The following is a 12,367-nucleotide window of genomic DNA, read 5'->3' on the forward strand; positions in this document are numbered from 1 at the left end:
TGACAATAGTTCTCCAGTCAATTATTGGTATTAGCCCTTCTCGAACAAGCCAATCATAATGGTCAAGGAACACCCCTCTTGTTTCTATGGGGCCTTCTCCTTTAAAAGTAGACTGTACCAGCTAGTCGGGGGTCTCTCGGCTTTCCGAATGCCCCTCACCCTGTCATGACAGAATTAATAAAATCCTCATGCTTTTGCATCGGCTGTGGTATATGAGGTGGTCTCTGGAGGTGACTCCTTCTCGGGTTGGACACTAGAGTCCAACAAAATCAGCCGATATACTTTAAAGATGTATTGACCTCAGAATGGAAACCATGGCATGTGTTATGTTGAGAAAGTGGTTTTGCTTTTGTTTTCATAGGAGAAGAAAAGCTATGGATATCATCAAAATTGATAAAGATTAAATTTGAATAAGAGGCTTCTTTTAATTAGAAGAGATGACAGTTCATTAAAAACCATGGCCATTTGATCTGAATTTTTAATTAAAAATTAAAGCTGGCTTTGGAGTTGGAGTGTGGCTCTCTCCTTCTCTAATCCCAAACATGTTTATTAAAGTGAAATCCAAAATCTCTGCCTCAGTCAGAAGAGCCACTTGATATGGGACAGAAGAAAAACAAATATTTAAGGACTCCTTTATTGTCACTAATCTCATAAACCTTTGGTTTTATATTGACTCTTTAACAGCTTTTCTTAAGGTATAAGATTTATCAGATTTATATATATTTATATTTATATATAAACTTTTCATCATGATATTAATGATCACACAGAGCACTAACAAATTCTAGATAAAGGTTTCGTCTACCTTCATGTACATGATTTCAGGTTTGAGTCTCTGTCAGTTTTCTGCAGTGAACCATGAGCACACTTAATGGTGATCCTTGAAGCCTCCATAAGGAGGATGGGACCCTACAACAATGATTCCTCCAGGACTAAGATAACATCACTAAACTGCAAAACACCACCTAAAGATTCACTTTTGGACTACAAACTGCTCAGAACAATTTTGAGGTGGCTAGCTGAGATGATTTAGTCTAGCCAGGACTTGAAACAAGCCCTGCACTTTCTCATTATGCAGAGACTGGACAACAAATGATGCAGCTACCTCTCCCAGGACTTGACAATTAACCCCAAATTTTCTTTTCAGGATCCTCAAAGACACTGTCACCCCCAGACAGCAAGAAGTAAATTTAAGAATATGATGCCCACATTCCCAAGAGGTGGGGTGGGTGATTTTTGGTTGTTCAATGGGTTATGGATATTTGACATTGTTTAGGGGGATTGGTTACAAGTTTTTATTGGTAACGGTCAGGAAAAAATCTAAACAAAGAAAATTAGAGTCAAGGTTCTTGAAAAAAGGGGGATATAGATAGATAAGATAAAAAGGTAGATTATTGAATCTACTCCTAAAAAAGCAACCACTAGTTTTAAAGATTTTACATTGAATTGAACTTTTGTACGTTGTATACAAATTTTGTATATTGATATAAATTTGAGACTAATTTTGTTAAAACAGACTGAACATACATTTCTAATCTTGTTCAAGGTATTGTACCTATACAACTCATTTAACAATGTAATATAAATTTCTAGTCCTTGAAAGTTATTATTACCAACTGTTTAGGATAATAAGAAAATGCAGGTTAGTAATTAGTCACCTATTACAATTGAACTTGTAGTCGCATTTGGTATGTTTTCAAGGTCAAACAGAGATATGTTTTAAATAGTCAGGTCATCAACAAACACTTCAGAGATCTACAGAATATGGCATTTAAGATGTTTTAATAACATAGGTACTTTTTTCTTTCTTTATGACAATACAACATGTCTGCTTCTGGCAGCACTAATTTACTTCAGAGAAGATGATGGGCAACAAAGAAATTTCATATGGAATTTGCTTTCTTTGTGGCAAAAGTAAGCCATGGGGCAGGAAAATGTCCTTGCTTCAACTTCTGGCAGTATGCTGTCCTAATGGGACAAGGAGGACACAGAAGAGAGTGACTGCTAAACCTTGCCCAGACAAGGCAGGACAGTCCTTCAAAAACCCTGTTTCATAAAAAGTCTGTCAGATATTCTAGACCTGTAGGCTTAAGGTGGATGCCTCAACATTGCAGAGAAACTCTGGGTGACTGTCCAGTAGCCTACTGTTTCTGTCATTTCTCACAGTTTTTGGAAGTCACTTGCTTGCACTTCCTGCTTAATATTATTTCCTTAGTGGGTCTCTGAAGGAGTTGAAGACTAGATAGTTACCATTTTCCTTGTTTACCAGATACAGAAATCAAGTTAAGATAGAAAGTAAATTAGGTACAAGATTTTGGACTCACCAAGATAGGATAGATATGGAGTATTTTCTCTATATTTGTCAAATGCAAATGAACTAGAGATCATTGATATATTTATTGCCTTATATAATGTATATAGTTATTTTATTTATTATATATAGTTTTTCTTATATTAGTCTTTTTAATTTTAGACACATAGGGGAAATATGGTGATATTTTATTCATGTTTTAATAAAGCTTGCCTGCAGACCAGAAAGTAAAACTAAGCCACTGGAGGCCAGGCAGTGGTGTCACACACCTTTAATCCCAGGATTTGGGAGACAGAGGCAGGTGGATCTCTGTGAGTTCAGGGCCACCCTGGGCTACACAAGACCAATGCAGAAACAGATCCAGGAGGTGGTGGCTCACACCTTTAAGACAGGGGGAGACAGAGGCTCAGGCTACAGTCGCCCAGCCTTGGTAGAGGTAAGGCTTCTCTAATGGCTTGGATGTTTTGCTTTTCTGGTCTTCAGCTTTAACCCCAATATCTGTCTCTGAGTTTTTATTATTCATGCTACAGAATTCTTTTAAAATATATAGAGAAGAAGAAATGAACTCTGATGAAGCCCGCAGTGGATTTATGGAGGGAAGAAGGAAGGAAGGAAACTCAGAAATCTATCACATACCACAGCAAATCTGCTGTCCATTGCACTCTGCAAGAAAATTCTAGATTTATGTCTTAGTTATGGCTTCTATGGCTGTCATGGAACACTATGACCAGAGCAACTTGGGGAGGGAGGGTTTATTTGGCTTACACTTCCATACTGTAGTATATCACTGAAGGAGGTCAGGACAGGAACTCAAACAGGGCAGGAACCTGGAGGCAGGAGCTGAAGCAGAGGCCATGGAGGGTGCTGCTCACTGGCTTGCTCCTCATGGCTTGCTCAGTCAGCTTTCTTATAGAACCCAGGTCCAGCTCCACTCACAATGGGCTGGACCTTCCCCCATCAATTACTAATTAAGAAAATGCCTCATAGCTGGATTTTATGGAGGCATTTTTCTCAATTGAGGTTCCCTTCTTCTAGACGCATGGTGAACAGGCACTGTACCAACTGAACTATGTTCTCAGCCCTCAGGGATTTGTTTAGTTTTGTCTGAGACACTGTGCAGTCCTGGATGTCTTGAAACTCACTCTGTATAATCAGGCTAGTCTTGAACACAAAGATCTGTCTGCCTCTGTCTTCCAAGTGCAAGCACGAGCCATCACACCCTCAATGTTACATCTAAAAAGGATCTTTAAAGCAGAAGCCTACAGGAAACATGGTTATGCCCTTATCAACTGGAAACATGGCACCAGTTTACAGAAACCAACTTCCATATTCCCTCAGCAGCAATGGTCCACCACTTCCTAATTCATTATTCACAGGGGCTTTATGAGATATGGCCGCCAGGAGTCATGCCCACAAGAACAAAGTCTGCAGACAGACACAGTAGCCTTCCCGAGGAGTGTGCTCCTTTGTTTGCAGCCCTGGGGACCCAGCCCAGGGAAACTCTTTCCTCCAGCTCACTCAGCTCATTTCTTCCCTTTGCAGGCTCTCTGCTGCCCTTAGCTCTCATTCTTTGTCAATAGACACAGGCACATTACAAAATCTAACCATCTCTCAATATTTCCTCGTACTAATAACATCTTTTCCCATAATATTTTATTTTATTTTTACAAGGCTTCTATTATTTTTAACAAGACGATTCATTATGGACAAAGGATCCAGGCAAGCCCACACCCACCAAGTCAGCACATCCGCATTTCCCGTTCATGGTGTCTGACATGAAAATCCAACAGGAATACTCACTTTTTCTGTTAAAATCGGGGCACTGTGAGCAAGTATACCCTTCTCTTCAAGCTGAAAAGCACAGAAAAAGACATTACTATTTAAAGACTAAGCTGCCAAGACAGGCACTACGTGCTAACTAAACCAGAGCGAATGTGCCCAAATGGGATCAGAGGACTGCAGTTCCCATAGGAAGAAAACCTGTCACCTGGGGAATAGCTAAAAACATTTGAAAAGAAACACAAATCTATTTAAAAGCCAGGCATGATTGTGCCTCTGTGTGGTGGTTAATGCAAATCTGAGCTCTACATTAATGGGGCTTTAAATGAAAATAAACACACAAAGCAGTAAATGTTACTGACATGCAACCTTTCAACAGTCTTTGGTTTTGCTTTGTTTACTTCTCCTTTTTTAAGGCAAATGCATTTCCTTAGGTGTCCACGTTAGTGGTGTGAATGATATTCATAATGCTGCTTAACAACCATTTCTGTCAGCCCAGGGAGACCTGCGACCACTTCCTGCCTGCTCTGCTCAGCCTTTGGCAGCCATAACCCTACTCCCTGTCTCTGTGGACTTACCTAGTACGACGTTCCATATAAATGGAATCATACACTTGATAACCAAACTGTGTTGTTTCTTCTTTTTTGTTTATTTGTTTTTTTGAGACAGGGTTTCTCTATGTATCCTTAGCTGTCCTGGAACTCACTCTGTAGACTGTGCGGGCCTTGAACTCTCAGAGATCCTTCCTCTGCCTCCTGAGTGCTGTGATTAAAGGCATGCAGGGCCACAGTCAAGTGCGCAGAGCACTTTGGTCACTGGTAAGAGCGCTGCTGCTATGACTTCTTAGGTAGATTGAGTGCCTGTTTGCAGGTCTGTAAGGTGAGCACCTAGGAGCTGAGTTAAAGTCCATCTGTATTCCGCTGCGGCTGTTTGTGTGTTTCTTTAATCTCATTAAATAAATAAATAAATGACATGAAATGGGGGGGGGCATGTTGTGGTACTTTGGGGGAGTGGATGGAGAAGTTGAGGGTTGCTGAAAGGAAGGGGAGGGAAGAGTTGGGGATTCCTGAAGGCAGGTGGAGAGGGACTTGGGATGCATATGACCAAGATGCATTGTTTTCATGGATGAAATTGTCAAATAATAAATAACTATTTTTTACTTAAAAAAATATATATATATATCCTCTGGGTTTGAGGACAGCTTGGTCTACAGAGTGAGTTCCAGGACGGCCAGGGCTACACAGAAAACCCTATCTCAAAAAAAAAAAAAAAAAGAAAGAAAAAAGAAAAGAAAAGAAGAGAAGAGAAGAGAAGAGAAGAGAAATCCTTTCTGAAATTTGGAATAGAGTTCAAGGTGTCAAACAAACAAACAAAACCAAACAAGCCCCCATCTTTCGGACCTATTAGATATAGTCAAATAAATATTTGCCTCATTGCCTTAAAAAATTAAATGAAGTTTAATTATCTGCTTCTAATTTAATATGCTAATTCCCAATGAGACTAAGATAAATACCATAATTAAATAAAAACGCTTAAATATATGTTCATTGCTTCCTAAAGAGATGCACTGTTATTATACTAGGGACCATCTGTATTCAGAAACTGAACACCCACAGTCTGAGACCCCTGTGCGACTCACCCAGGAGTAATAGACGGCCTGCGTCTTGCTGTTGCTCACCAGCTCCCTATTGCTCGCTGGGTTGAAGGTGAGGTAGTTCTGAAGCATAAGGCATAAAAATGTGTTACATGAAAACAAACCTGTTTCTCACTGCTTCAGCTGAGTGTTACAATTAAATACTAATTTTAATTAAAACAAATAACTGAGTAGGGCTAGACATAAAAATGCAAAAGACTTGGAACCTGGGAAAGAAGAAGAAGAGCGTTTAAGTTCTGGCTTTGAGGAAGGAGTGTAAGATGCACTCCCTTTACAAGGCATCATCCGTAGCAAGCACAGAATAAGCTGTATCCACCATTTAGCTATTGGTCTGCTCTCTCCTCCCGCACAGCCCACTGGGCAGTGAACCCGGGTACCACAGCTACTGCACTTCACCCTTGAACACAGCCTCTTCCCATCTCTAACCATCTCTATTCTGTGCCTTTTCAGACAAAGGCTGACGAGCGCACACTTCAGGGACTGACAGGGCCACAAGAGATCTTGGAATGAATATGAGGCTTTGGGAGGGAATTCTGATTGCTGCCAAGACAGTATGGCGTGAGTAGTTGGCACCCTTCCCAAAAATCGACGCCACAGAAACTGTAGTGAGGGAAACGCTAAAAGCAGAAACCAAACAACGGCCACAGTTATGGGATAGAAACCGGGCTGGAAGATTTGAGCCTGTGCAGGGAGCAGGAGCTGCCACCTGGGATGCTGGTGCGAGAGGCCTTGCAAACCGTGAGGCCGAGCAAGCTGCTTCTGCCCCACCCCCGCCACTCCCCCACCTCCAGGCCTATTCCTTGCCAATCGTTTGCCCTATCTACAGTGTAAGTGTGAACCGTCAATGCCTGTGTTGGACTCACAGGGGTGATGCAGACTGACCCAAGGCTTGGACCAGACCTTCCCACATCTGAAAACCGGTTTTGGCCAGGGTACTTTCTATTTAAAGTGTCTTTTCTGTCAATAAAGTTATCTCCAAAACTGTAAATAATTGCTCTGCTTCTTTTAGTTTCTTTTTTCTTTTTCTTTTCCCCTGAGACAGGGGCTCACTATGTAGACCAGGCTGCTCTGGAACTAACTCTGTAGACCAGGCTGGCCTGGAACTCACAGAGATCCACCTGCCTCTGCCTCCCATGTGCCGGGATTAAAGGTTACAAGACTGGTCGTCATTTAGGGGAAATAGCCTTCAAAACTAAATAATAAAACAAAGGATGAGAAGGGAAGGCTTGTGTCATAGAAGCATCTGCTCTGACTGGTCACGAGGAGGAAAAGCCCTAAATGCCCACTAACAGGATAAACAAGCAGCTGACACACCCAAGGCACTACCAGTCAGAAATGAGAAAGAAAAAAGAAAAAAAGCTGTGACCAGCGTCACAAAGTAAGGTGAGTGAAAGAAACGGGGCTGGCGAGATGGCTCAGCAGGAAAAATGCCTGTGCTTACTGCGCAAGCCTGACAGCCTGAGCCCAATCCCTGGAGCCTTCGTAGAGGTGGACGGAGTGCACTGAATCCACAGAGCTGTCTTCTGATTTCAGCACATGCGGCTTCCCCCAAACACATGTGACACAGTTATAATTATTATGAAATTAAACATTAAGAAGCCAAAACTTTCCGAGGTAGAAGGCAGTCTGGAAGAAAGAAAGAAAGAAAGAAAGAAAGAAAGAAAGAAGGAAGGAAGGAAGGAAGGAAGGAAGGAAGGAAGGAAGGAAGGAAGGAAGGAAGGAAGGATGTGTGAAGGTGAGATTCAAAATAGAGGAAAGAAGTAGAGAGATCTCTTCTAGAAGGTTTTTTTAAATGTATATTATGCATTATGTGTGTGACTGCAGGCCCTTATAATGAGGTCTGAAGACTACATTCAGGAGTTGGATCAATTCCTGTTGTAAGTTCCAGGGGTTCAATTCAGGCCCTCAGGTTTGCTCTTACCTACCCAGCCATTTTACTAGCTCCCTTCTAGATATTTTATGTGAAAAAGAGTGTGGTGGTTTGAAATAAAAGGACCCCTAAAGGGTGTGGCACTATTAGGAGGTGTGGCCTTGTTGGAGGAAGTGTGTCACTGTGAGGGCAGGCTTTGATATCTCTTTTGCTCAAGTTTTCCTCAGCATGACTGACAGTCAACTTCCTGTTGTCTTCTGGTCAAGATGTAACCAGCACCATGTCTCCCTGCACACCACCATGCTCCCCATCGTGATGATAATGGACTGAACCTCTGAAACTGTAAGCCGCAATCTCAATTAAATGTTTTCTTTGCAAGGGTTTCCGTGGTCATGGTGTCTCTTCTGAGCAATAAAACAAGCAAACAAATAAAAAACCCTAAGACAAGGACCAAGGTGAAGAGTTAGGAGATACAGGGCCCACAGGAGCTGGTTGGAGACTAGTGATGTAATCTGCCCTGTGCTGGTTCAGGGTTAAGGAGAGGCAGAGTGGAGGCTCCAGGGGAAGATTGCCAGAGGAGACCAAGAGGTCTAGTGAGCTAGCCTTTCACGGGGCAGTAAAAGGGACAAAAAAACACGTGTGGGAATGGGGACAGGCTAGTGTTTGACCCTCATGGTCCCCATCCTCTCAATGACATCTGAGGAATGCTGTCAGCTGCCAGCTATAGGAATGGCTGTGGGGAAGGTAGAAGTGGCTTCAGCCCCTGGACCAACCTGAGCTCTCTGTGGCGGAATGTATCAAATTCTGTAGCCACCCCCCAGCCCAGCGGCTGGAGAGAGCTTAAAATGTGGTGAGTAAAAGCTGGATAACCACGCTCCTCATTTGAGTTCATTGCAATCAGTTTAAATTTAAGTAGTGCATTTGGCAAAGTTGCAGGACACAAAACTAAGAGGCAGAATCCAGCTGTGTTTCTACACAGCAGCCGTGAACAACCTGAAAAGGGGAATTAGGGAAGCGAATCGACTTTCAAAAGCACCAGAAAGAGAGAGGGGGGGAAGTATACACACACACACACACACACACACACACACACACACACACACACACACACACATATATATATATATATATATATATATGCGCGTAGGAATAAATTTAACCAGGAGGGAAAAGATTTGTACACTCGAAATTGCAAAGCACTGCCCCAAAAGGAAGTGAAGACGGCATAAACAAACAGCGGGACACCTGGTGTGCTGTGGGCTGGAAAACAATATAATTAAGATGACAATACTTCACAAAGTGATCTACAGACTCAGCGGGGAAAGTCCTAAAGGCATTTTGCACAGAAACAAACTGAAAAACCTGAAGCCAACTGTGGCAGCACACACCTGCAAATCCCACACTGGGGAGGCCTAGACCCGAAGCCACTTTGTGTTCAAGGCTACCTGGCGACACAGGCAGGACCTGTCTCAAGGATGCCGAGCCCGAGACTGGTGTCCTAGTCTGCTCTCCGTTGCTATGATACAACAGTGACCAAAAGCAACTGGGAGAGGGGAGGGGTTTGACTGAGGGGAGTAGGGGTGGGGAGGGCTGGGGGTGAAGGGAGTCAGGTGGGAGGAGGACACAGGCAGGACCCAAAGGCTCCAGGGTATCGCTGGTCACTGGCTTGTTCTTCGTGGCTTGCATAGCCTGCTTTCGGTTCAGCCCAGGCACACCTGTCCTCGGATGGCACTGCCCACAGCGGGCTGAGCCCGCCCACATTAATTGGCAATGAAGAAAATGCCTCACTTTCCCACAGGTCAACGTGATGAAGGCAACTGCCCAGGTATGTCTAGGCTGGCGTCAATTAACAAAAACTAAACAGCGCACCTAGGGAGAGGTCTGCAGTTAAAGGTGCTTACCACACAAGCTGAGGACAGAAGCTGGGATCTCCAGAACCTATGTAAATGTTGAGTGACGTGGTGGCCTGCTTATGTGATTGCAGCCTCAGAAGGCAGAGATGGGGGATTCCCAGAATTAGGCTAGCAGGACTAATCCTATCAGTTGGCTCTGGGTTTGATTGAGGGACCTTGGCCCAATGAGTAAGGTAGAGGAGCAATGAAGGATAATCCCAGACATAAATCCTAATGGCCTCCACATATGCATACACACATGCACACTTCACATACACACACACACACACACACACACACGCTCACACGCATACACACCCCAAGCCTAAATAACCACATGTGGCTGGCTGTTGGATCAGTGCAAATTTTAAAATAGAAGCATTTATTTTTCTGAGTGATTGACAGGATAGTGGAAATGGGGCAGCTGGACATGTGATCTGAGCATGAGGATCTGAGCCTCGCTGAGTTAGTTCCTCAATACTCTGGGTTTCAGATGCGTGACCCAAGGAGCACAGACCCAGTCCCCTCTAAACTTAAGGGAGGGAGAATGAGAAGAAGAGAAGCAGAGAGCCCTGACGTGGGGCACAGAGGCCTGAGGTCAGTGCTCAGGGCATCCTAGACAGGCCTTGGCGAGCTGACAATGTATCTATCCGTTTATCTCAACAACTCGCTGCAAGGTCCGAAACAGCAGAGCACCTGCTCCTGAATAAGGAAGGCTGCTGGCAGGGCGGCTTTAGATAGAGTATTTAATAATTAATGGTGGTAGTCCATAGACAGCAGTAACTCTTCACTGGCATGTTTGCACGGATTATGGGAGATAACATAAGTAAAGAACTGAGCAGAATCTAGGACGTAGCAAGTGTGTCAAACATATTAGCTATTATTAGGAAGGATAAAATGAGGTCCAAAGCCCTCCTGCTCCACAAGGAAACCCACTAACGTAAAGAGCCCCCGCGGAGCAGCCTCAGAGTAAGCACAGGCCAGCATTCACAGGGTTAAACTCAACGCACCTGGAAACCATACTCTTTGGGAAGCTCAAGGGTGCATGCAGGCGTCTCCACTGCCAAGGTCCACTTCCAGATGCACACTTTCTGCAAGGAAAGCACAGCAAAGGACTTCTGAGGCCACCGAGGGTGCAAGGAGAAACCCATGGCTATGGAAATCCTACCTGAGGCTTCTAACTGAACAAAGGAACAGTTGACTCCTAGGCATGCTCCCCCGCTCCCCCGCCCGCTGCCACGCTGCACTGTGAAGCCTGAGTATCCTAGACACACACACACACACACACACACACACACACACACCAGGTGGCCTGTACGGAGGTGGCTGCAAAGACATCTGGCAATGTTGGCCAGCTCAGAGAGGTCTACCCAAAGGCCACTTTACCTGGATTTCAGCATCAGAGATGGTAGCCAGAAGCTTGGCGTCATGGGTGATGGCTATCGACCTTATGCCATTACCTTCTGGACAGCTGTCAAATATGGTGTGCACTGGGATTCTGAAAAACAGGACAGAGGGACGGCACTTGCCGAGGGATGCCTGGCTTCCCAGTGAGGCTGCGGCAGGGCTGAACCTTCCACAAACATAACAAAGTATGATCTCTCTAAGCAAAAGAATGTTCATGTCTAATTAACATTCGTGTCCAAATAATTTATTTTTATTTACATATATTTTTAAGATTTATTTTATTTAATATGTATACAGTGTTCTATCTACATGTATGCCCGCAGGCCAGAAGAAGGCATCAGACCCCATTACAGATGATTGTGAGTCACCATGTGGTTGCTGAGAATTGAACTCAGGACCTCTAGAAGAGCAATAAATGCTCTTAACCTCTGAGCCATCTCTCCAGTCCTTGTATTGTTTTGTTTTGTTGAGACAGAGCTTCTCTGTGTATTCCTGGAATTCCTCTGTATTCTTGAGTGCCACCACCACCTGGCAATTTATTCTTTTTTAAATATTTATTTTATTTTTAAAATTATGTGTATGTGCGCACAGATATATGTACGTGAATGGCCTGTGGAGGCCAGAAGAAGGCATCGGATCCCATAAAGCTGGAGTTACAAGCAGGTGACCTGCCAGACGTGGATGCTAAGAACTGAACTCAGCACAAGTAGCCTCTTAAAGGCTAGGTCATCTCGTTTCTTAGACAGGGGCTTGCTCTGTAGCCCAGGCTGGCCTCAAAATTATGATCCTCTTGAGTGCTGGGATTACAGTTATGAGCTAGTAGGCACAGCTGAATTAATTCATTTTTATTCATTTCTGATACATGAGCAAAGCATCATTACTATGCATTCTTCCGCAAAGAGAAAAGACGCACTGACACATGCCACAACACAGGCACCCTGAGAACGTGACACTAGGGCAGGAAGCCAGACACAAAAGTTCACATATATGTGCCACAGAAAGGAAACAGATTGGCAACTGCCCGGGTGTGTGGCGGGCGGGGGAGGGGGGAGTCAACACTGTGACCGAATGCCAATCCTCACTGTGTACTTTCAGGTGCCCAGTTGTACACTGCTTGAACTTCACCTCAACAGTAAGAACAGGCCTAACTTGGGGGAAGTGTGCTCTGTACTCTCTTCAGGAGCATTCTGGTCGTTCAGTCGCTTGTTCCTGGTGCTGATTTGATGCAGGGCCCTTTTGCCAGACAGGAAGGATGCTGTAAGGTTTGAATCTGCAGTGTCCACAAAGCCCTGGCTGTCAGCTGATAGGCTTTGGGGCAGTGACTGAATCCTGAAGGCTTTATGCTCATCAATGGATTAATCCCTGAAGCAATTCATAGTAGGGGGAGTGAGGGTAGAAACTGGAATGTCATGCTGGGGAGATGGCTCAGCGGTTAAACCACCTACTGCTGCAAG

The 12,367-nt window shown here is 44.1% G+C and overlaps 1 protein-coding gene across 3 annotated transcripts in view; it reads right to left on the bottom strand.

Annotated features, from left to right (window-relative positions):
* The window catches only part of Cfap251 (cilia and flagella associated protein 251), a 96,532-nt gene that overhangs the window by 63,159 nt on the left and 21,006 nt on the right, over positions 1-12,367 (bottom strand). For all 3 annotated transcript variants that reach the window (XM_048447304.3, XM_087903649.1, XM_085679345.2), the window contains exons 6-9: positions 10,893-11,004; positions 10,517-10,597; positions 5,730-5,807; positions 4,112-4,162 (exon numbers count right to left, since the gene is read on the bottom strand). In XM_048447304.3, coding sequence (XP_048303261.3) covers positions 4,112-4,162; positions 5,730-5,807; positions 10,517-10,597; positions 10,893-11,004 — 322 coding nt within the window. The remainder of the gene's footprint in view (positions 1-4,111; positions 4,163-5,729; positions 5,808-10,516; positions 10,598-10,892; positions 11,005-12,367) is intronic.

This window comes from Myodes glareolus, chromosome 2, assembly GCF_982192425.1.
Source record: "Myodes glareolus chromosome 2, mMyoGla1.1, whole genome shotgun sequence".
Lineage (NCBI taxonomy): Eukaryota > Metazoa > Chordata > Mammalia > Rodentia > Cricetidae > Myodes > Myodes glareolus.